The sequence below is a fragment of the Phodopus roborovskii genome, unplaced genomic scaffold (genome assembly GCF_943737965.1).
Source record: "Phodopus roborovskii unplaced genomic scaffold, PHOROB, whole genome shotgun sequence".
NCBI lineage: Eukaryota > Metazoa > Chordata > Mammalia > Rodentia > Cricetidae > Phodopus > Phodopus roborovskii.
In genome coordinates, this window is record NW_026126482.1 from 7856707 (window position 1) to 7880572 (window position 23866).

Below are 23866 nucleotides of genomic sequence, written 5' to 3' on the forward strand. Positions count from 1 at the left end.
ACTCCAGAACTGGGCCCAATCAAATCAAGTGTTTATTGAGTGCCTGTTATGTGCTAAATATTGTTCAGGGTACTCGGGACACATCAGAGCGTGAAACAAGGAGCCCTGCCCTCGAGGAGCGCACAGTCTACCATGGATGCCTTCCCCTGCGTACCGCTGTGACCCGGGGCAAGTCACTGCACCTTTCTGCCCAATGGGGTAAAAGGAGGCTGGGCTCAGCAGACGCCGAGCCGGTGTACTCAGATGCGGACCAGGACACCACCCTGACCCACCACCAGACGGCAGAGAGGGCTGGAGGTGGACTTTTAATAGTCAAGTACAGTGAGAAGGGGGAGGAGGGAGCTACACAAGCTGCTGCTGCTGCTGCTTGGTGGCGGCCTTGTTGGCCAGGTCCTTGGCCTTCTCGGTAGCTGCCAGTGCCGTCTCCTTTGCTTTTTCTTTGGCCTCTTTGGCTGTCTCAACCAGTGTTTTGGAAGGGGCCTCACCTGTGGCAAACGACAGGAGGCAGGCTTCAGGTGATGCCTAGAAGGCCCACTCAATCCCTGTTCAACCAGGCAGTCACTATTTACGGGCCAGGCTTCTGAGGGGCGAAGTCACTGTCCTGCTTCCCCACCACCCCACCCCCACCCGGCCCTTCCAGAGACACTCACAAGGGCCTCAGGCTCTGCTCAGGGCAATGACTGGTTAAGCTGAGGGTTAGGGTTAGATTCATCCTAGCCATTGCTAGTGAGGGTCCCTTCACGCCCCAAGCAGTGTCCAGAGCTCTCACCTTGTAGCTTGGCCAAGATGTACTCAAAGCCTTTCATTGTCTTGGTCACGTTGCTTTTGAACCGCGCAAGACCAAACTCCTGGCAGGAGAGAGAGGAGCATGGGAGAAATGCTCAATGGCCCAGAGCCCAGCCCCGCTCAGCCCCGCTCAGCCCCCAAACCTCTTACCTGGACAGCTCTGGAGACGCCAAATAAGCTAGAGGAGACCCAGGCTTCCCGACGGATTTCGGTCCAGCCGCTGTTGTCAGGGTTCACGCAGTAAACACACCGTTCCTCCACCACCTGCACGGGAAATCGCGTGCACACCCTGTAGGAGCACCGTTGGCTTTGCTCACTCCCAGACTCAACCCTGCTTCCACTGTGCTGCGTGAGCCAGCACTGCCTTCCTGTACTCAACACTCGTTCACAAGGGGAAGCAACAACAAGGACATTCTTTCTATTCTCCATGTATCCCCAGGGTCGGAGGGAAGCCAGCCTGCATCTCCAACCTCCTTGCTGGCCCTGAAAAGTAGACCGTGGTCTCTTGGGATCAGCATTCCAGCCTGATCCTGGGTTTTGCTTGGGGCCTAAGGATCCAGACATGCAGTGTTTCTAGTCTGCCTTCTGCACTCTCTCCGAGCTCTCTGGCATTACGCACACACACACACCCACACACACCTACACCTGATAATCACAGCTTTCTTTATCAAAGTGATTGGCAACTTCTTGAACAACACAAAGATAGTAATCACAAACACACCACTGTGCCTGTTGGCTACCTAGTCACAGCCCTTTCTCCCCCAGCGTCCACCCTATCTATGTGCATGCACGTCACACAACTAAGTGTTTTGCGTGCAGCACTTGAAACAAGTTCTGAAAAGTGTTTCCCCATCATCTGAGAGGGGGGGGAGGGGACGACGACGACGACGACAATCTGAGGGTGCAACTCGACAGACTTTGCTCATCGGTACTCTAAACCTGCTTTAGGCCACAGTAACTCCACAACTCTCTCGCCTGCGATCTGAAGGGTCCAAAGGAGGTCTCACCATCAGCCGGGCGTGGTTGATGTTCCAGGTGAAGGTGGTCATGGTCTGATTCTTCGGGTCCACAATCGAGTCCTCCAGGATGTACACCGAGTGGGCAACGTTGGCAGGAAACAGTCGCTCTGCCCAACGTGGCATCCTGTTGGTCTTGGTCAGGAGTCTCCGGGACAGAAGCTTCTGGTCAGGGGTCACCTCCCGGTGCACGATGTCTTCGGTTAAGACATGTTTGCTGCACGTGTGACAATAAACATGATTCTCAGAGGTCTGCCCCTGATCAACTGTTCACGGGTTCCTGTTTGGAGCCCAGGTCAAGACTTCCTGCAATCTTACAGAGTGCTCTGTTACCCGGGTTCAGAGTTAAGAGTATGCTGAACCTATCCCCGGGCAAATTCCAAATCCCTCCTCCTCCCTGACCTGGTTTCTGAGGCATTCCAATCTCAAGATCTGCACCACTAGGGAGCGCCAAGGGCAGGTGAGCAGGCCACCGCCAGGGTCTCCAACCCCCAGGTAACTCTTGACTCCCGTGCGGCCGCCTCTTCTGCCTCACCACCTTGAGACCACAGAGCGGACATCCAGAGCCTCATGTAATTCACAACCCGGAAAGTCGTCTTCGAGGGCCTTGCAGGCTGGTCCCAATCTTAATGCTGTGCCCTAACTGTGGCCACGGTTCCAGCGACACCAGCCTCTCCTGGCCCCAGTACTCTAGACGGCCAACGCTCGGATCTCCGGAAGGGAGGGGGTTCGCTCTACCACCTACCTATAGGGATTCGGGTACCGTTGCCAGAAGGCAGCGAACACTTGGTCCCAGGAACTCCGGAGCACGCTCTGGCCCAGGAAATACTTCACCATCGTCCCGACCCGGGCGGGCTCAGCACCCGCGCAGCATCAGGGTGAAGAGCCCGGGGCTGGGGGGGCACGAGGCTCGGCGCACGCCCGCCAGGCTCGCAGCTCAGTCTCCGCCGCGCCGCGCCCAGGTCCCCACCGCCGCCATGAGGGAACTACGGGACTGCGCGACGCTTCCGGCGCCGGCCCGGCAGGATAGGCCGCTTCCGGCGTCCGCGGCACGGGACCGGAAGTCCCGCCTCCTGCCACCCAGCGCCGGGGTGCGGGTTGCAGTCAGCTGCAGGGACCTCGCTCTCAGGCGGTGACCCCCGCGTCGCCGAGCGTCAGTGGCAGCGGCTGCGGCGCGGGTGAGCGGCCCGGGGCCCTGCGGCGCGGTGGAGGGCGCTGTCCGCGTCCCCGCGAGGGACGGAGCGGCCCGGGCCGAGGCGCCGGGGCCTGTGAGGTGCGAGCCCTCGGGGTTAGGGTCTGAGGCTCGGGCTCTGCCTGGGCCGCGCGGACCCTGACGTGTGAGGCGGCCCCGGGAGCATGAGCGGGCAGCGCGTGGACGTCAAGGTGGTTATGCTGGGCAAGGAATACGTGGGCAAGACGAGCCTGGTGGAGCGATACGTGCACGACCGCTTCCTGGTGGGCCCCTATCAGAACGTGAGTGGATCCCTCCGGACCAGGCCTGGGAAGAAGGGGGCCGGCCTGCATCCGACTCTTATCTCTTCCCTGGTTGCAGACCATCGGGGCTGCCTTCGTGGCAAAGGTGATGTGCGTTGGGGACCGGACGGTGACTCTGGGTATCTGGGTAAGTCCCTTGGGGCTATATAGCTTTGAGCAAAACCATCCCCGAGGTTTGGTGTCTTAAACTAGCCAACTGGAGCGTCATAGAGGTTGTTTTTCCTTCCCCATACCCATTGGGAAAAAAAGGGGGGGGGTTCTGGAAGACGCGGGCCCAGTTCGTAGTTTTATGGAGGAGCTCATTAAGTCCCTTCACCTGCCAGGACACAGCAGGATCTGAACGCTATGAAGCCATGAGCAGAATCTATTACCGGGGTGCGAAAGCTGCTATTGTCTGTTATGGTAAGGGGTTGGATTCTGGCCTGTTCCAAGTAAGGGTTGGGTTACAAGCCAGCATCCGAGGGAAGCCACTGATCCTTGGTTGTTTCTGTCTGATCTCTACCAAGACCTCACTGACAGCAGCAGCTTTGAGAGAGCCAAGTTTTGGGTGAAGGAGCTGCGCAGTTTAGAGGAGGTAGGTGGCCAGCTCTTACAGATCAGCCACAGGGACTCTGTTGGTCTTTGCAGATAAATCTCAGCCTTGTCTTCTGCTACAGGGTTGTCAAATCTACCTATGTGGCACTAAAAGTGACCTGCTGGAGGAAGACAGGCGCCGCCGCCGTGTAGACTTCCATGATGTCCAAGACTATGCAGATAGTACCTGTTCTAAAGTCTTTGAGTGTGGGGCAGGGGGTGGGCAATACCTGCTTGAGTGGATCACCAGGACGGAAGACTGACAGCTGACAGCCTAGGCTGTTCTCTGCTCTTCTTGAACCTATGGGACCAAGCTACACATAGGTCTGATCTTCAAGTATGAAGACTTAGTCATTTCTCTTTGCAGATATCAAAGCCCAGCTCTTTGAAACATCCAGCAAGACAGGCCAGAGTGTGGGTGAGTGTTGTCTTGAGGCCTGCCAGCAGGAGCAGGCAGAACACTGGAGGAAAAAAGGTCCAGAGGGCTGGCTGGGTCATTTTGGGTTCCCAAGGCTGCTGGCATGGGGACCTCACTGATATTTGCTTGCCAGACGAGCTCTTCCAGAAAGTGGCAGAGGATTACGTCAGTGTGGCTGCCTTCCAGGTGATGACAGGTGTGTACTTCCTACCCTTTAAGATTTCCTCTAGGCTCATGGTCTCTAGCTGTTGCCCTTACCTGTTTACCTGCCACCATGGTGCTCAGCCACCTCTCTCTTTGACAGAGGACAAAGGTGTGGATCTGAGCCAGAAGGCAAACCCTTACTTCTACAGCTGTTGTCACCACTGAGGCACAACTCATCTGGCTTGGGAGAATTAAATGAATTCCCCAGAGGGGCTGGACCCAATTCTTGTCTGGGCTGGCATGGTCGAGTGTCTGAGCTACTCCAGGTGCCCGTGGCAGCAGAGGTGGCACCTGCCTGTGCTGGCCCATGGAACGGAGGATGTATTGGGCAGACTGTGGGCATGAAGAGGGATAAGGGCTGATTTGAATCCCAGGCGTCTATCCTGGACAGGACTTGTCAGATTACTTAAGTAGCTTCTGAACTGTAAATAAAATGGATGCACCGTGACTCACAGCCCTTCCCTGATGTATGCACTGGGTGTCACAGCACCTGGTTGTTCCTGGGGCCACCTGTGTGACCTCACTTCCTGTAGGACTTACCGTTTGGAAACCAAGTTAATTGTCACTGAAACCATGGAGAAGCAATGGGCTCTTACACCCCACATCCATGTGTACTTGCATATGTTCATGGAGAGCAGACCCCAGGGCTTCTAACATACGAGGCAGACATTTCACCAGATAGCACAGCCGCCTCCTTCGTAGCTGGGATGGAGGGGTACAAAGCTCATGAGAGCAATTGTGCCCACAGATCAAAGGTTCGGCCATTGCCAACCTTAAGTCAAGGTAGTTTGGCCAGCTCTACTTGTCTCATGTCTAGACCTGTGGCTCAGGCTGCGTAAGCCCTCAGCTTCCCTCAACACCCTGTAGTGCATTTAACAAGAGGCAGTCAGTACTTCTGCAAGTCAAGGCCTTATGGATCCAAGATAGTTTAATGTATTGAAGGGACTTGAAACTGGGTGGTGGCACAGCAGTGCATGCCTTTAATCCCAGCACTAGGGAGGCCGTCAGGTTGATCTGTCAAGTTCGAGGCCAGCCTGGTCTACAAATTGAGTTTCAGGACAGCCGGCACTATACAGGGGAACCCTATTTTGAAAAAGAAAGAAAACCACACACACACAGCCCCCCCCCCCAACAAAAGACTGGAAGGCAGAGTGGTGGCCCGCCTTTAATCCCAGCGCCAGGGTTCAGAGGCAGGTGTGTCTGTTGAGTTCCAGGCCAGCACAAACCCCTAAGTAAGTTGAGAAAAAGAAACCGGACACAACTGCCAGTTTGTTCAGGGTCAGAGATACACTAAAAGCTGTGCCAGTGTCAATCAGAGATGCACTAAAAGCTGTGCCAGTGTCAAGTGGGCACATACTTCCTGTTTGACAGGAGGGAATGTACTGCAGGCCTTTCCAGTTGTTAGTGTCAGGGTGTGGCTCCAGCTAGGGGCCCCTTTGCCTCTGCTGTCCTATTTAGGTATCAGTTCCTGCCCAGAGGGCATTTTTGCACTAGGCATAATAGTGTATTTCTGTCATCTAAGCAACCAGGCAGCTGAGGCAAGAGGAAAACTAGCTTGAGGTTAACCTGGATTTTGAATTTTTGTGTTAAAAACAACCCAATGTATTGGTTTCATTTCTCTTTAAAAATAATCCCTCAAAATACCCTTGAGGGTGGCTTCGGCAGCACTTGGCTTTAACCCTAGCCCTCAGGAGGCTGAGGCAGGCAGATCTCTGAGTTTGAAGCCAGATTGGTCTGCAGATTGAGTTCCAAGACAGCCAGGGCTACACAGAGAAATTCCTATCTTGAAAAAATACAAAAAAACAAATAACCCCTAAACAAAAACAAAGAAGAGCCCCTTGAATAGTAGAGGAATCCTGTGAAGGAGACTGAAACTAACACCAGCCATTCCCAATAGTAAGGAAGAATGCTTAGCAGCTGGTGGCATCTGGGGGGAAACCATGCCAACCTTCAAGTACTTCAAGGGCTCAGGTTGGCTCCTGCTCCTAACCCAAACCAGTCAGTCCTCTGATTTCAGCTACATCTCCCCAGAGACAATAAAAACACAGGGCAAGGGCCATAAGAGTAAAGTTAAACTTTACTTTACAGTAATTTTTTCTATATACAGAGAATTACAGTACATGTTTATGGGGGCTCCTAGCACAGGGCTCCCCTCTTTCACTAGGAGGTTCACTTCCAGCTGACAATCTGTTGGGAGGTGAGAGAACACAGTGATGAACCTTGGCTGAATCCTTTTCCCCATTTAAAAAATATAGCTTTCTAGTTAGCTTTCTTCCCCAAGACCTAAAAGGCTGCTTTTCCGTGAGCTCCTAGGTGCTGTACTCACCCAACTTCCACACTCACCTACACACATAAGGCGGCAACACCACAACACGGAGACCACCTACTCTGTTCACCCTGGAACACAGCACCAGGACCCTTGGTTTTTACTGTGCTCCCATTGTCTCCCTGTCTGAGCTGTGCTAAGCTCCCAGGAGCTACTCCTGGAGCCCCTCATAGTGACAGGAAGGCTATTTAGGGGAAGTACCACAAAAGAGTTTAGTATGTTTTGCTTCTGTTGGTAAGGAAGCATCTCTTTTGAGGTTGTAGTTGTCTAAATAAAATAAGCTCTTCCAACTTTCTTAAGAAACATTGACCTTGCTCATAAGCAAATGAGATGCTGCCGAGAGAGGGGAAGAGGTAGAGAAGCAGAAGGTAAAGGACCCCACACCCATAGCTCTCTTCTAACCTGTCCTAGGCAGGACGGCACAAAGGTGACCCTAGCCCTGAGAACTCAATGGTCATCATTTGGATATGGGATCATCTCTTCCACCTCTGGATTGTACTAAACACTCCAGGGTTGGGTTGGCAGGCATCAAATGATACCTGCTGACTATCTCTCACAGAGCTAAAAAGAACCGATATAAATTATCTTCCCAAATGGGAACATGCGTTTCTCAAGTCACCATTCCCTCAGCCCTTGGCAGTGCTTGTTTATACCATGAGATTAGCACCATCATTACATTGTTTTGTGTACAAAGCAATTATTTGTATTTCATTTTACACTAGAACTTCTGCACTGACCTAGGAAACTCAGTTGAGAGCAAACTGGTCACAGCCAATCAAAGCCCCTGCAGTAGCTACCTAGGTCTAAATGACTTGGGATATTTATTAGGAAGTTCCTGCTGCTGCTCTTGTCCTCTGAACTAGGAGGTGAGGACATTGAGCCTCTTTTCATCCAATGACAACATCCCCAAGAGGATGACAATATCCCGGTAAGTTTTAGAAAACAATTTTTGGAGCCAGGTCCAAGACCCATCCAGTCGAATGCTCTCCTAATTGCCCAGCATGGACAACCCCGACATCCTTCCTGTCAGTTCTGGAACAACACTGAAACACAACCTGCAAGTCCTGCTTTAATGAACCCACAGTGCAGAGCTACGACCGCTCACTACTGCATGTCAAGCCCAGACTGTAGTGTGGGGCAGAAGGTATGAATACCAAAGATACAGAATTGGTTTTTAAAAAAATTGACACAGTGACTTAAATAATAATTTCAAACTCAGTAATTTTAGGGAAGCAGACATCTAAAAAAAAATGTGTGTAAATGATGGCCATCTTCTATTAAAATTGGCTGGCTCCAACAGGAGGAACAAATGAAGTTTTGGATGCAAATTTCAACAATTCCCTTATATTTTGACCTAACTTAAAAAAAGAGAAGTTTTAGTTACTACCTAGGAGCATTTCTGCCTTTGGCTTGTCCCTGGAAAGTACTTCCTGGGTGCTGTCTCAGAGGCAGACTGACTCTCTGGCCATCCAAATTTCAAGCACCCAGCCAAACGTCAATGCCAAAGTACCACCTGTTCAATGGTCAGAAGTTTCTAATAGATTTTCTCTGTTATCAATTCACACCCTCAGAGAAAGGGCTATTATAGGATTCAGAAGCAGTCCAGAATAACTGCAAGGTCACCCTCTTCCCCTGTCACACCCCTCCCCAAGCATTCATGTTACTAAAGGACAGTGACCACTGCCAGTCTTAACACTACTCTCATGCTGCTCTCTGGGGCCTCCATTCAGCAGCCACAGTGGCACTGCACAGGGTGTGCCTGTCATTACAAGGGCCGCTCACCCACGCTCCCACTCCTGTACCTCACAAGGACACAGCTCAAAGGTGTTTCCCCAGCGCGTTTGGAAGGAAGGCTCCAAAGAATGGTGGTGCATGGAAATATCAAAACACATGTGGCCAATCGTGACCTCCATCCCTCCCTCCTGTCCTGTGAGACATTTCTAGACAGCTGTCAAAGCCAATTACCCACTGAAACCTATTTTGGAGAAGCTATGTCAAAACCAAACTTCTCCACTTAAAATTTTTACATAGCCTGCACCCCCCACCCCACCCCCAATTCACAGTTTATTTCATGAAACAGAGCTACGGTATCAAACACACAACATAGTGAAAGGAGACTCGTGACAGTGCAGTGCAGTTATCTTCTTCTGATCACAACTACAGAGGACAGGAGAGCAAAGGGCACAGGGCTGGCACCAAGCAAAGCTACTCACACAACCTAAGCAATCTGGGAGGGGCCTACTAGCTGCAGTTACACTTACATTCTCACACATGATAAATACGCAATATAGTGAACTTTAATATCCTGGGTGAATTTCTTTAAAAATACTTTCTTCATGGTTTAAAATTTTTTTTTTTTAAAAAAAGAAAATAAGATGCTTTATGTTTTCTCTTCCTTTTGAACAGAGCTTTTCACGCTGATGTGGAGAGAGGGTGAAAGCGGAGCGCTAGGCAGGGGTAATTCAGAGAAGAGACTCTGAGGTCTCAGTGAAGCACAGGGATTAGCCCCAAACTTGGGACAGCCCTGTCCTAGCCTCACCCCTCCGCCTGAATTCAAGTGTCTGCACCCCAGAGACAGACTTGGGAAAATAAAAGCAGATACTACTCTCAACTTTTATATAAAGCACAAATGTTTCTATAACCACCACTGTTCTTTTCTCTGGAGAAGTGAAGAGAGCTAACCTCAACAGGAATTTAGGGAGGAGGAAGCTAGGGCAAAGCAGAGCCCTGCTGAGGGTAAAGGCTGTTAACAGAGACAGAAAGGCCAGATATTTTGGCCAGGAAATGTCATTTGTTGGCTAAAGATAGATACTAAGTTGGCAAAGCAGACAGGTAAACAAACACATGGTCCGAGGACAAAGGGCAGGTGGGTGTGATTGAACTAGCCAAACAGCACTTCCTGTTGGCAGTTTATGAGCTGGGGACACCCTAGGGCAGGGTAGCACCAACAGATTCCCAGCCCTTGGGCCCCAGCTCAGGGCAGCAGTAACAGATAATCAGCAGTTATGAGGAGTCATCTCTTAGATTGGACATTGCTCCAAACACATCTCTCCAGTCTTGGGGAAGGATTCTGACTTGCCATTAAGCTAAGTTATGAGGACATGCTCTCTAAGAGAAAGCACAGCCATTCACAGGGAGGTGGAGAGGGTTCCCTCCCTTCAGTTAGGAGGGCATGAGACCAGGAAAACATTTCCACCACGATCTGACACGATTCTTGAAGGTGGTGTGTTTTACTAGGAGCTTGCCAGAAATTCCCTATGTCCACTGCCCAAGACTGAACTCTGAAAGCACCTGAGTGTTTGAGGAAATGCAGATGGATGGGCCAGGTTCTGGTAAAAGGGATTATTGGTAGAAAAGAAAGGTAAGCTTGCCAGTTGCCCTTGTCCATTTCTGGGATACTACATTCTCAGAGACCAGCTCCCTCTAACCAGACACCCTCCAAGGACAAATTTTCAGACTGCAATACACAGAGATTGCAGCAGCTGCCCTAGCCAGGAGCTCACCTTGATGTAGCACCTTCCATTTATAGAGAAGAGCTCTGAAGGCACACACATGCACATACATGCATGCATGTTCCAAAAGGGAAACATAATTTCAATACAGACACATTCTGGGCCACACACACCCTCACACACCCACACACACCCACACGAGAACGAACCTGGAAGTCCATGGCCTAGCAGTGCTTTCTGTTGTTCCCTGGTCACAGGTCCTTGAAATCTGCCTGGGGACCCAAGCAGGCAAGTTAGGCTCACTGGGATCAGGCCTTATGTAATTCTGTCTTACACGAATGACTAGCCTCCTGACCTAGCACACATCAATACTCAGGAAACTGCCAGTGATTTGAATGAACATCAGATCCTCCTAAAGGTTTATCAGGTGTTCTTAATGGGGCACTGCAGGGCCAGGGAAATAGCCTTGAGAGCCCCTATACTTTCCAACTTGACCAGTGGAATTGAATTCCATGCTTGATTCCAGAGTGGACTTTTTATTTTAAGTTGACCATATGTAAAAGTTAGGGCAAAGAGACTCAAGTCTGTCTGTCTCCTTGACTGGGGCCCGTCGAATTTCCATACATGGTTCACACAACCACAAGTCCCCATGGGCTAATGTCACGAGAGTTCTGAGCGTTGGGGATAAGGAGAGAAGAACAGTGGAAATGTGGGAATATGTCTGGTTTTTCAAGAAGGGGAAAAAAAAAAAAAAAAGATTTACCTCCCCAAAATGGTACCCTGGGGACAGCTTGCCTGGTTATGTGATGTTTACTGTATTATTTCTGTTCTGATTCTGCATATTTGCGACTAGAAGGAGCCTGGTTAAGAGCTTGAATTGTATTTTGCTCTGGTTTGGGGTCTTGCCCTCTTCCAAGGGACCAACAAGTTTGTGCCAATGTCTGTGTGCCCCCAGCAGACCAGCAAGCCTGGGCTAGTGTTTGTCCAGCCACTATGGGCCAAAGCCCTGCCCCTGGTGAGGCTTTCCCAAGGCCCCAGGGACTCTGTTCTGTGGTTGCCAACTTCTTCTCTTCATTGGGGAGAGAAGCTGGTATCTTCCCAAGAGACCTGAAGGACTGCCCACTCTTGGCAGTAAGTCCTCTAGATAGCTGCTTCATCTGTTTAACCAGGCCCGGTGCTGGGCTGGGAGGTCCGGGGGTCTGCTCAGCTCCCACAGGGGCTCTTCCTGAGGCTTGAGTTGCTGAATCATATAAAAATGCCTTGGCAGAAGGTGGAGAAAGAAGTCTGGCCTGGGTGAGTGATTTAACAGCTTGCCAAGGGTGTTCTGAAGGAGCTGCTGCTTTTCCGGCAGGCTGGAGGGAATCGGACATGCTGCTTTTCTCCACAGCTCGTGGCATATGCCCCAGACCTTTGCTAGATGGCCATGAGCTTGGCTCCAACACTGGCATCTTCTCCTCAGCCTGTGCTGTGACTTCATGAGGAGAAGCAGCCCGCTCCTTCTGGCGAGGAGTTAGGTCTATCAGGTCCATCACTAGAGTGGCTCTGTGCTTTGACTGAGTGTTCTGGTCCACAGGCCTGAGTGCTTTTTCTTTAGCTACCAGAGACTGGACCACAGCTGACAGTACCTTCTCAGGAGGGGGAAGTCTCTGGGTCAGAGAGGCATGGCATTTATCTGGGGGCCTGTCAGAAATCTGAGACTTGGGACTGCTGGTGGTCAGCAGTCTGTCTGGTGGTGAAAGTCTCAGGCCAGTGGGGGCTGGGGTTTTCTCCACTGACTGGGACTTGGGGCTGGCAGCACCTATGGATTTATCCAGTCTTGGGTCAATCATTCCCACAGGTCTTTCCAGTGGCAGGGGCCTGACTGAGGGTGAGGAGCTTGGCTTGGTCACTGAAGAGGGTTTGTCAGATGGCTGAGGTCTTGGTCCTTCTTTAGCAGGGGGCCTGTCCTGTGGCCTCTGGCTGGATACCAAGGACTGGGATTTAGTCCCCGACCCAGCAAGGTCTCTGACCCTAGCTAAAGGGTGGGAACTAGGCTCAGTCCTCTCAGGCCTTTCAGGTAGCAGTGACCTCTGACAAGTCCCTGTCAGGGCTTTTTTGGAGACTGGCAGCATCTGAGTGGCATCAGTAGGTGGCTGATCAGACATCTTGGGCCCCTTAGTAGCCAACCCTGACGACTGCTCTGTCAGTTGGGTGCTGGGGCTTGGAGGCAGCGGCACTGGGGGAGGCACATACTCACGGATTTCCCCTGGCTCCAGAGGGTTGGGCCCACAGGGGTCATGCTCAGTACAAGACAGACGCCCATCAAGCTTGGAAATGAAAAGCATCCCTTCTCGATGCTGCTTGCAAAAGGAGCTGGGGCACATCTCACAAAATGAGGCGGCTTCCTTCCCACATACGTCACACTGGTGCCAAGGACACTCCCACTTCCCTGCAAACAAGAGTGAACAAAAGCTTAGGGGAAATCGATGCACGAGAGATGAGCAACAGCTCTGAGACTGGTCCACAGAGTGGCTGCAAAGCCTCCTTCAGACTGCCACATTCTTCAGAGTTTGTGCCACTCACCTGCCATTACTCCTTCCCCAGAATTTCAGCTTCCTCTTCTGCACAAAACAATATATAAAATAACAGCAAAGAATCAAGGTTGAGTAACTAAGTATCAACTAAGCACAAGCAAGAGACTATTTCTAGCAAGGGCTGTACAACAGGAAACCAACCAAATAACCCCAAAGTTTCTCTTAGATGAAACAGTTACTACTACCTCCACATTTTTCAAACTCTGTCCTACAAGAGCACTTATTATTTAATTTTGTGTTATTTGAAACAGGGTCTCACTATGTAGCCCAGGGTTGCCTTAACTTACAGTAGTAGGTACAGCACCATGCCCAGATTTAGACAGCTTTTAAATACCCAACTCAAAGAGAACATTCCAACTTTTTAATAGTCTTGCTTATTTTGTTTTTTTTTTTGTTTTCAACAGAAATAGGGTAAATATACACAGTTGCAAAAATAGTAAGGGAAGCCGACTCACCTTTGCTGAATTTTAAATCTTGAAACCAGCACAGAACTTTATCTGGATTGTCCATGTAGAAATGGGGGAAGACCTAAAACTAACCTGAAACTGTATCTACTTCCCCATGAAGCAAGCATACAAGCATTCCCATCTCCAAATAAAATAGACTACAATTCACTGATGGAACACAAACAAGCACGATCATGCCAGTCACATCCTGTGCTATCAAAAAAAGTGATTCTGGAAAAAAGTCCCCTATTTCTACTTCCTGGTACCTTATTCAACTTGACTTTGTTCTATACTATACAAAGAAAATCAATTCAGAAACACACTCCACTGATTTCCAACTAAAGTTCTCCACTTCCTGTACATTTCTGGAAGCAGGAATTAGTGGTATGTATGCATTAACATATCACTAGGGATGTTTAATCAAAGGGATCTTTAAAACAGCTCCACATGCATCTGTACTTCTCAACAGATAGCCTGTGAAATGGCTAAAATATTAAGACTCAAGTAATTGCCCAAAAGGTACCAACTTTTCCCAATACAAATTTCTGGCTGTCTCATCTACCAGAGCAGCTTTCTCATGTGTAAACTGACACAACTATTTCATCTACCAAAGAAAAGGTCTACTCTTGCGGGGTTGAGAGAAACCGTGGGTAAAAGGCTGTAGATCCATCTTTCATTGGCTTGAAAAGCTCAAGTCTCTACTATGCCCCTTGGGTCAGAACACTTGTCTTTCAATGCAGCTCTTTCAACTATTGACAAGTAACCTCATCAATTGCTGGAAATATCAATTGCTGGAAAGACAAAATAATGGAATGGGAATAAAACAAGTTTCTGTTCTCTTCCCTATAATGTAGAATTCTAGGCCTCTGTTATTAATTTATTGTCAAAGTCAGAGCATAGACCAGGTCCCCCAGGGTTGGCATGTGCTCACAAATAGCATTCTCTTTCAGATGGAAGCAAACAGCATCAGACCCTGAAAACTGAGAGAAAACAAGGAGTGCTCTGAATGGACTTTGGCACCAACCTGCTGGTCGCTTGGTCAGATTGAGACAGTCGGCATGGTAAACTTTCGGGCAGCCCGGCTTCTTGCAGGAGACGAGCTGACCAGCATCCCCACAGCTGAAACACTCATCCTCTCTTTCCTTTGTGACTTCACCCTGGCTCCTGCGTTTCCCATGCTGCTTCTTCTTGAATTTCCTTGACTTTTCTTCTGTGACAATGGGCTGATTCTGGAGGTCACATATTGATCAGTCAATACCCTGTCAACGACTTAGGTATGTAACCTTAACGAGTCTATCTTTTCAACCCCAGTTTTTCCTCTGGAAAAAGATAACACTCAAGAGACTGCTGCAAATATAAAAGAGAAAATGCAGGAAGGCACCATGACATCTCAGATGCTCTATTCATGTTAGTATTAACTGCAATCTCAAAAATAAAACAGTACAGGAGCAGAGGAGATGGTTTAGCACCTGGGACTCTTTCAAAGGGCTCAAACTCTAACTCCACCTCTAGTGACCTCTGTGGGCACCAGGCATACAACCCTTGCACAGACAGACATAACATGCAAACAAAAACACATACACATAAAATGGAATAAAATTTAAAATGTATTATACTTTCAGTATTTCTCAAATTGTCAAGATTTGATCTTTGGGAACACTTCTCATTTGGCCCTATCCTTGAGACATAGGCCCATCCCTTTGTATTTTAGTGCTTCTTTAATTAAAAAAAAAATTTTTTTTTTTGTTTAGTTTTTGAGAAGGAGTCTCTTTTATGTAGCCTTTCCTGTCCTGGTTATTTGTTGACCAGGCTGGCCTCAAGCTAAGAGAGATCCCCCTCCCCCTTCTTCCAGCTGCTCTTCCCTATGTAATTTAGATTTAACCATTTTGTTACTTGGCCTTTTGGTCGGCTCTCTTTGAGCCTCTGGCCCCTAGTCCCTGGCTCCACTCTATTCCCTCTCCCTATATGACTCAGGGTCATGTTCACTCTGGAGTTTCCCAGATGCCCCTGCCTGCTGTGCTCTCCCTTTGGTCTATAATAAACTTTCCCCTCCACCATCTGTAGGAGCAGTCATGCAGTCATGTATCCTTTCTTTTTATTTCTTTTTTCATTCACCACCCTCATAAGATGGTTCAACCGGCCAAATTCCCACATAACCAAAAACCACTGGAAAACCCCTAGCCTTGCAGTTTGGGGGCTATAATATAAAACAAAACATTTTCTTCTGTTTGGGAGAATCTGCTTTAGGGACATAGCCCTATATGAAAAAAAATAAAGCTAGCTTAATTCAACTGGGGGTGGGGGACAGAGAGAAAAATCACCTGCCTCAGACTCACAAGGGCAGGGATTAAAGGCACGAAGGAACCTTTTAAATAAAAATTTGACACCATCCACTTTTTGTGTGCATGAACGTGTCTGTGTATGGGCGTGTGTGTGTGTGTGTGTGTGTGTGTGTGTAGGTCAGTTGACAACTAAGTCTCAGTTCTCAACTCCCACCTGCAGGTCTTTGGAGACTGAATTCAGGTCATTAGGTTTGGCAGCCAGGCATGGTAATGCACACCTTAATCCTATCAGTTGGGAGGCAGAGGCAGGTGGATCTTTGTGAGTTTGAGGCTAGCCTAGAAGTCTACATAGTAAGTTCCAAGATAGCCAGAAGTACATTGTGAGAGCATGTCTCAAAACAAAATAAGCAAAAAAAAAAAAAAAACCCAAATCAAACCAAAACAAACAATCAAACCAAAACAAATGAAAAGGAAACCATCAGGGGCCTGAGATGGCTAAACAGGTAAAGGCACTGGTCTGCAACCCTGCGCTCACATGCCTCTCATTACTCTCCAGCACTCATTCATGTGTGTATGTACACACAATAAATAAATCAAAGAGAAAAACAAAATGAACAAACAAAACAGTTCTAGGGGGCACCAATGCCCTTGGTGACATCTCTGGGTACCATCTGCATGTGATACACATGATAAAAGACAAATCTTAACAATTACAGCATTGTAACTCAGTTAAAATGTACAAAACACAGAAAGACATAATGTTTATGTTGTAATAGTGAGATTAAGTTTTCTATATATAGATAATTTTGGTGGTGACCCCACAGCTTAGCATGGGCCAGGAAAGCATAATACCACAGAGCTACATCAGTCTAGTGTTCTATTTCTGGTATTATAGCCTCCTAAATTCTACTGACACTTCTAGAAAGAAAGAAAAAAAAGAAAGAAAAGAAAAACCAACCACACACTTGGGGAATCTAAATGAGGTGAGCCGATACCTCACTGTAACCTACTTCATAGGGTTTTATTTATTTGGCTTATCAAGACAGGGTTTCTCATGTTACAGTTCTGCCTGTCCTGAAACTCACTCTGTAGACCAGGTTGTTCTCAAACTCACAGAGATCTCAGCCTCCCAAATGCTGGGATTAAAATGTGTGTGCACCACTGCCAGGCTACTTCATAGTTTTTATTTAGCTACATTGGGGGGGGGGGGTGGCTGGAAAAGAAATATTAAGTCAAAATTGCTCAAAACCCTACAGCAACATTAACTAGACCATGGCAATGCTCAGTAAACTGTCAGTGGCATTATTGATGATCAACTCCATTATTTCAAAGAATAGCTTCTTAAAATAAAGACTCATCCCTAGCACTGTACCTAGTAACGGTACAGGACAGACACACCACTGTTGTTAATATGAAAGTTTGAAAGTGGTACCTTTGGCCTCACACCCAGGAAGCCACTGCAGTTTGGGGCTCCGCATTTGCAGACAGTCTTTCCATTCCCAAGACATTCAAGGTTGTAATTAAAGGTGAGTTCAGTGCCTGCATAAGACCACAAAAATATTAACATACATGGTTATATTATTTAATTATAAATGACAACTTCTAATAGAATATTTGATTTTTTTGTTTGAAACAGGGTCTGTCTATCTAGTCCAGTCTGTCCTAGAACTCAGAGATCCTCCTGCCTCTGCCTCCTGAATGCTGGGATTAAAGGCATGCACTACCACACCTGGGTGAGAATTACTTTAAGAGAACAAAATTTAAAATTTTATTAGTTATCTGTTTTTGTGCCTTAATTTACTGCAACTTAGGTTTTGTGTTGTTTGTTCATCTGTGTTTTAGTTGGGTAAAGGCTTTGCTAGGGATAAACCCAGGATTTCTCACTTATTAGGAAAGCAAGCTATGTCCCTAGTTCTCTATATTGGTCTTTAAATTTTACATATTGCTGTGGGTATTGTGCTGTATTCTCTAAATAGATGATATTATTTCTCCATTTATAACATGGGCTGTTTGCATGTATGTCTGCCTGTGCAAGGCTTGCATGCCTGGTGCCCAAAGAGGCCAGCAGAGGGTATCTGATCCCCTAGATAGATGTTAGAGATGGTTGTGAGCTGCTCTGTGAATGCTCAGAATTACACATGGGTCCTGTGGAAGAGGAGCATATCTCTTAACTGCTGAGCTACGTCCTCTGCCCCTATACCGTTTTCTTTTTGAGACTGCAGTTAATGCTAACATGAATAGAACATCTGAGATGTCATGGTGCCTTCCTGCACAAAAACACGCTCTTCTTGAGCTAGGCAAGATAGCAAACACATACCTATAACCCCAGAGGTTAAAAGGCTGAGTTAGCGCCCCCCCCCCTTTTTCTTTGTTTTCCAAGACAGGGTTTCCCTGTGTAGCAGTCCTGGCTGCTTGGAAATTAGGGATGTAGACCAGGATGGCCCTGAAATCACTCTACCTACCAAGTGCTGGTGTTAAAGGTGTGCACCACCATGCCAGTAAGTAAAAGAAATTTAAGCAGCAGTGATAATTTAGAAGAACCTTTATTTTTTATAAAGTATCACTTCTCCAGCTGTTTTCAAACTATTTAGATTCAAAATACACTAACTCAGGGCTGGAGAGATGGCTCAGAGGTGAAGATCATTGGCTGCTCTTCAGAAGACCTGAGTTCAATTCCCAGCAACCACATGGTGGCTCACAACCATCTATAATGAGATCTGGTGCCCTCTTCTGGCCTGTAGGCAGACATGCAGGCAGACCGCTGTATGCATAATAAACTAATCTTTAAAAGTACACTAATTCACAACTAAAAACAATACATACACAACTTGATGGTAGGTACTGTAACCCTGGCACTCAAAGGCCAAGGCAGGAAGATCACTGTACAGTGAGTAGCATACTAGCACTCAATAGAGGGAGACAAGATCTTAACAAAACAGGTCTGAGGAGACGGCTCAAGGGGTTAAAAGCACTCTGAGTTTGAATTCTAAGAATCCACATGAAAGCTGAATTATTTGAGTGGGGACTGGAGAAACCCAGAAGCTCAAGGGCCACCAGCTTAGTGTGAGCAGCAGAGAACCAACACAACAAGGTAAAGGCAGGGGCAGGACACACACACCCACTCACACGCACGCACACCTACTCACACGCACGCACACCCATACCTAATCACACGCACACCCACTCACAGTGCACACACACACACAGACACACACTACACACGCACCCACACACACCCACACCTACTCACACGCACACCACACACACCCACACAGAAACACCTACACACACGCACACACACATGCACTCACACACCCACAGACACTCACACCACACACACCAGTATGCCAGGCATGGAGGATGCAAAGTTCAAGAACCCTTGCCAGTGTCCCTTTGAATATACCTTATCTGGCAGCATGTAGGGGTAGAGGCATTTCACTGCAAAGTAATACTATAAGGAGAGTAAGATCACAGATGGGCAATATATGTAGTTATGACATAACCTGGTTAGGGGATCTGAAGTTAGAGTAGCTTTATTCATTCTTAGAAAGACAGTGTCTCATGTGGATCAGACAAGCCTTAAACCAAGAATGTAGCTAACATGCAATATAAAACATTCATACTCAAAATCATCAAGTTTTAGGAATATTAACAATTGCAGATAGATATTCTATTTTTTAAATTTATTTTTATTTTATATGCATCGGTGTTTTGCTTACATGTATATCTATATGAGGATGTCAAATCTTATAATTATAGACAGTTATGAACTGCCAAATGGGTGATGGGAATTGAACCCATGTTCTCAGAAGTCAGTGCTCTTAACCACTGAACCATCTTTCTAGCATCAATATTCTATTTTTTTATTTAAAATTTTAGAACATTTGTCTTGTCTGTGCGCACGCACTCAATTCTGTATGTATACGGGTGTGCATGTGTGGCAGTCAGTGGACAACTTGTGAGTTGGTTTTCTCCTTCCACACTATGTGGTTCTGGGAATCCAACTCAGGCCATTAGGTTTGGTCAGTGAGCCTTTATCTACTTAACCATCTTGCCAACTCTGTTATACATCCTAAAAGGAGACCAAGAATGACAGGTTTTCAACAGATGCTGGAAAACATTATTACTTTCTTTAACTGAACAAATACAACACCAAGTGACTGATACCTAGACTCATGTTGCAGAATTAAGACTCATCTGTAATAGATCACTGAGGGGCTGCAAAGAAAGGAAAACAAACACAAAAGTCCATACAAACTAAGACCAGCCAGGGATAACAGCCAGGCTGTGGTTCCCTCCTCACACTGCCTGTAGAAATACTGTTCCAAACATGGGTGATGCTACTTATGCTATCCTCATTTTAAAATTTACATGAGTAGGGGACAGTGGTGTAGCACAGCGCAGGAGCAAATACCTAGCATAAACGAGCCACAATGCAGGGTACTGTGGCTTACATCTTTAATCCCAACACTCAAAGATAGAGGCAAACCCTCCAAGTTCAAGGGTAGCTAGCTGGTCTCCACAAGAACTTTCACTCCAGGCGGAACTACACATATACAGTGAGACTGTCTTAAAATAAAACACCAACCAACCCACCCAAAATACAATAGAGGTCTGGAGAGCTGGTGGTTAAGAGTGTTTGGTGCTCTTTCAGAGGACCTCAGTTCACTTCCCAGTACCAACACTGAGCAGAGCACAGCCAAGAACTTGAAACCCAGGCCTTAGCTCCAACCTTCTCCTCACCTAAAAAAAGAAGGGAGGAAAAAGTAAACTCACAGTCCAATTTAGAGATAGAATTTGGTTGAGCAGGTTACTAGGAAGAAAGTTAAGCAGGAAGAGTTTCAGTCAGAAAAGATGAAGTCTTCTGGGGCAGATATTAACAGTGATGGTTAAGGTCATAAATTATATCTCTATCTTATCAGATCAAAACAAAAAAACCCTGAAAAATAAAAATGCATGCTTAAGTACCTCCTAGAAAGTTTGTTTTTGTTATTTCAAGACAGATTATCACTGTGTAACCCTGACTGTGCTGGAACCCACTCTGCAGACCAGGCTGGCCTTGAACTCAGAGATCCACCTGTCTCTGCCTCCTGAGTGCTGGGATTAAAAGTGTGCATCACCACTATGCTGGGCACCACCTGGAAAGTCTTTACATCTCTATATATCCTTGGCAAATGGGAGACTTTCTTTCCAAGTGGAGGACTTGAAACCCAGGCCTTAGCTCCAGAGTCTTTAATGACCTTACCTGCTTTAATGTCACTCAAAGCAAAGAGGCCAACTCGAGTGTCCCCATTCACAGACCACTTCTGTGTTTCACAGTTAGGCTGGCAGCAGTGGTTCATGAACCTAGCGTAGTTTCCTTTAGGACCAGCATCAATAATTCGATCCTAGAATTTCAAGAAAAGCTACTTATTAGATTTCATGAGACCTCTACTATGTAGAAAACTATTTTCACTAATAAGATGAAGTGGATGCTTTAAAATCAGAGTTTCTCAGAGAACCAGCTCTACCTTTGTCAGCCATGGGCCAGTATCATCACCGACTCCACTTGGGTTTAACAATGTGTTACCACAAGCCCACCTAGGGGACTCTGATCTACCCTGAAATTACAACCAGTGGCCCAGAGAGGCAGCAGCTTATTCCATTTTCTAATTTGAAAGTTTACAGACCAGGAGTATATTAGAAATTACTTAATGAAATTTAAAAACTTATTAGACTCCCTACCACAAAGTGTAAGCAGAATGTCTGGTGGTAAACACAAGAATACAACTTAAGAATTCTTTACAAAGGTAAAGGCCAGGAAAAGAGGGGTTAGTCAAAGCACAATGGGGCACAAATGTAATCCCAAGGACTGAGAATGCCAATGGCAACTCCTAGGCTGGCTGCAGTAACTTAGGAAGGTTCTGATTCAAATTCAGTATCACAACCTAACCTAAAGTAACTAACATGTAATAACAAAGCATAAAATAACAAAATTACATAACATAAAGTTAAATAGGCTGAAGATGTAGTCCAGTTGTACAATGTTTGACTACTGTGCATAAATTTCCAAGTTCAAATCTCATATTAGTAAAGGGAGAATTCCAAAATCATTGTATAGGAAAAAAAATTTGCTGGCATAGAATATTCAAGCACATAGAACTGCAGATATACAAGAAATATACACATTAGAAAATTTTTTACAAAATATAATTCCAATAATACTAAACTAAAATTAAAAAAAAAACTGAAATATTTTACAATTTACATAAACCTATAAATCATGACCCCAAAAGATGGTCAGAAAATACAGGTATTTACACTACCATTCATAACAAAATTATAGTTACGAAATAGCAATGTAAACAATTTTATGACTGAGATCACCACTGAAAAAACTACTGGTTTACATGATCACCACAATACATTAACAAATTAGTCCTCCAGTTTGTAAAATAAATAAAACTTATATTAGATCATTTAAAAAGAGTACTAAAACAGCTTTATTGTTTTTTGTTATGCATAAAGAGCCAAAATGAGCAATTAACCCTCTCCAAATCAAGAGCAAGAAAATTCTCATGTTTATGGACAAAGTCTAGAACATGAGTCTAGTACAAATATACTTTCAAACATAAAATAACGTTGTATTACTTACTTTATCTAGAGTGAGCATATAGAAATTAGTGATGTCATGTTCTTGTGCATACCGGATTCGAGCTCTGCATTCTTCTTCATCTATTAGCTCACCCACGTATTCATTCACAAATTCACCCTAGAGTAAGACAACCATAACTAAATGGTAAGAGTACACTAGTGTTTACATGTGCAACCTTATTTTTAAAAATCATATGGACGATTCTCCAAAGTAGACCAAAGTAGACTATGTGCATTTTATTATTTATGATGCCTCCCTCAATCACATAAAGAAGAAAATCGAATCCTCATTCCCACCAGCAGAGAAGCCCCAGGACACAAGGCACACTGAAAAGCCGCCAGAGCTAGACTGAGGGGTAGTGATGAGGGAAGAAGTCAATCCTATTACCTGATCTTAAAAAGGCGGCTCAAGAGAAAAAGAGGCCATGCAACAGAGTGCAAGCAGAGGGTATTTTTTGTTTTATTATTATTAAGAGAAAAGGACAGTAAAAAGAAGGGGAAGGGACAGGAGTAGTAGGAAAGAGAAAAGAGAGGCAGAGAGAGAGAGAGAGAGAGAGAGAGAGAGAGAGAGAGAGAGAGAGAGAGAGAGGCAGGCAGAGAGAGACACAGAGAAGACTAGGAGGTGGGAGGGCCCTTTAAAAGGGAACACAGTGAACAGGCACAGGTGGTGCTCTTAGTGGCAGCAGCTGAGGGTGTGTCCTGTCAGAACCCCAAAGACCAGCAAGTGACATGCCTAAATACTAACACCTGCCACACTTACTTCTTTCTACATTTCACACCATTATCCACACATCTATTCTGGATATCACAATTATACAGTTTTTCACAAGTAACTTTTGAAACTTTAATCCTAATCCTGGCTGGCAAACAAGAGACGTGTTTGGTAAGTGGCTTCATTATTATGCTTCCTAGAAACCTCAACAACAACAAATTTTTTTTTTTAATAATTGATTTATTTTATTTTATGTGCATCAGTGTTTTGCCTGCATGCGTGTCTGTGTTAGGATTCTGGTTCCCTAGAACTGGAGTTATAGACAGTTGTGAGATGCCATGTGGATATAGGAAATTGAACCAGGGTCCTCTGGAAGAGCATCCAGTGCTCTTAACTCCAACAAAATTCTTTAGAAATTATGAAAATGAGGTTTATTTTACTAAATTGTCAAATGGTAACTATTTTTTTATCCAGAATATATATCTGTTAGAAATTTGTGATGGTGTACCCCTTTATTCCTAGCACTCAGGAGATAGAGGCAGGAGGATCTGTGAGTTTGATGTCAGGACAGCCAGGGCTACAGACAGAAACCTTGTCTCAAAAAACCAAAACAAATAAAGAAAAAACCCAACCAAACAAACCCACAAATAAACAAAAAAATCTTTGAAGAACCTGGCAACTCCTCTTGGGCATGTATGACTTCCTTCCCATATACCTGTCTCAAAATTCTAGAGCGTAAAAGACTATATTAAAGGGGCTGGAGAAATGGTGCAGCAAATAAAAGCACTTGTAGATGACTGAGGTTCAATTCACAGTAACCACATGGCATCCCACAACTGTCTGTAACACCAGTTCCAGGGGATCTGACAACCTCAAACAGACAGACATGTAAACAAGCAATACATAAATATATTTATTTAAATGATCTTAATAAGGTGGGTAATGGTAGTT

General features: G+C 46.2%; 3 protein-coding genes across 10 annotated transcripts in view; 1 reads left to right on the forward strand and 2 right to left on the reverse strand.

The window, feature by feature from the left end:
* Positions 1-10: 10 nt before the first annotated feature.
* Positions 11-2804, reverse strand: Prelid1 (PRELI domain containing 1). Its single transcript, XM_051194225.1, has 5 exons — positions 2548-2804; positions 1794-2019; positions 937-1050; positions 770-848; positions 11-485 (listed from the first exon to the last, which is right to left on the reverse strand). Exons 1-5 carry the CDS (start codon positions 2637-2639, stop codon positions 343-345), a joined length of 654 nt encoding a protein of 217 aa, XP_051050182.1. The 5' UTR covers positions 2640-2804; the 3' UTR covers positions 11-342.
* Positions 2805-3064: 260 nt separating this feature from the next.
* On the forward strand, positions 3065-4689 carry Rab24 (RAB24, member RAS oncogene family). Its single transcript, XM_051194226.1, has 8 exons — positions 3065-3275; positions 3355-3423; positions 3620-3698; positions 3803-3870; positions 3953-4052; positions 4237-4287; positions 4421-4483; positions 4592-4689. Exons 1-8 carry the CDS (start codon positions 3159-3161, stop codon positions 4654-4656), a joined length of 612 nt encoding a protein of 203 aa, XP_051050183.1. The 5' UTR covers positions 3065-3158; the 3' UTR covers positions 4657-4689.
* A 1861-nt stretch (positions 4690-6550) lies between these two features.
* The window catches only part of Nsd1 (nuclear receptor binding SET domain protein 1), a 106131-nt gene continuing 88815 nt past the window's right edge, over positions 6551-23866 (reverse strand). For 7 of the 8 annotated variants that reach the window (XM_051194233.1, XM_051194229.1, XM_051194228.1 and 4 more), the window contains 5 exons: positions 22205-22321; positions 20816-20957; positions 17003-17109; positions 14313-14517; positions 6551-12697 (listed from right to left, as the gene is read on the reverse strand). In XM_051194233.1, the coding sequence (XP_051050190.1) occupies positions 11088-12697; positions 14313-14517; positions 17003-17109; positions 20816-20957; positions 22205-22321 (2181 nt within the window). In that variant the 3' untranslated portion in view covers positions 6551-11087. Of the gene's footprint in view, positions 12698-12831; positions 12870-14312; positions 14518-17002; positions 17110-20815; positions 20958-22204; positions 22322-23866 lie in introns of all 8 variants that reach the window. The other variant, XM_051194235.1, reaches the window with a different exon arrangement.

Excerpts from the sequence above, each read along its gene's own strand:
- Prelid1 (XM_051194225.1), bottom strand. The coding sequence starts at position 2,639 with ATGGTGAAGTATTTCCTGGGCCAGAGCGTGCTCCGGAGTTCCTGGGAC. Across the intron at positions 1,051-1,793 it reads TCAACCACGCCCGGCTGATG|GTGGTGGAGGAACGGTGTGT; the intron begins GTGAGACCTCCT and ends TTTCCCGTGCAG. Across the intron at positions 849-936 it reads GCGTCTCCAGAGCTGTCCAG|GAGTTTGGTCTTGCGCGGTT; the intron begins GTAAGAGGTTTG and ends CTCTCCTGCCAG.
- Rab24 (XM_051194226.1), top strand. The coding sequence starts at position 3,159 with ATGAGCGGGCAGCGCGTGGACGTCAAGGTGGTTATGCTGGGCAAGGAA. Across the intron at positions 3,424-3,619 it reads CGGTGACTCTGGGTATCTGG|GACACAGCAGGATCTGAACG; the intron begins GTAAGTCCCTTG and ends TTCACCTGCCAG. Across the intron at positions 3,871-3,952 it reads AGCTGCGCAGTTTAGAGGAG|GGTTGTCAAATCTACCTATG; the intron begins GTAGGTGGCCAG and ends CTTCTGCTACAG.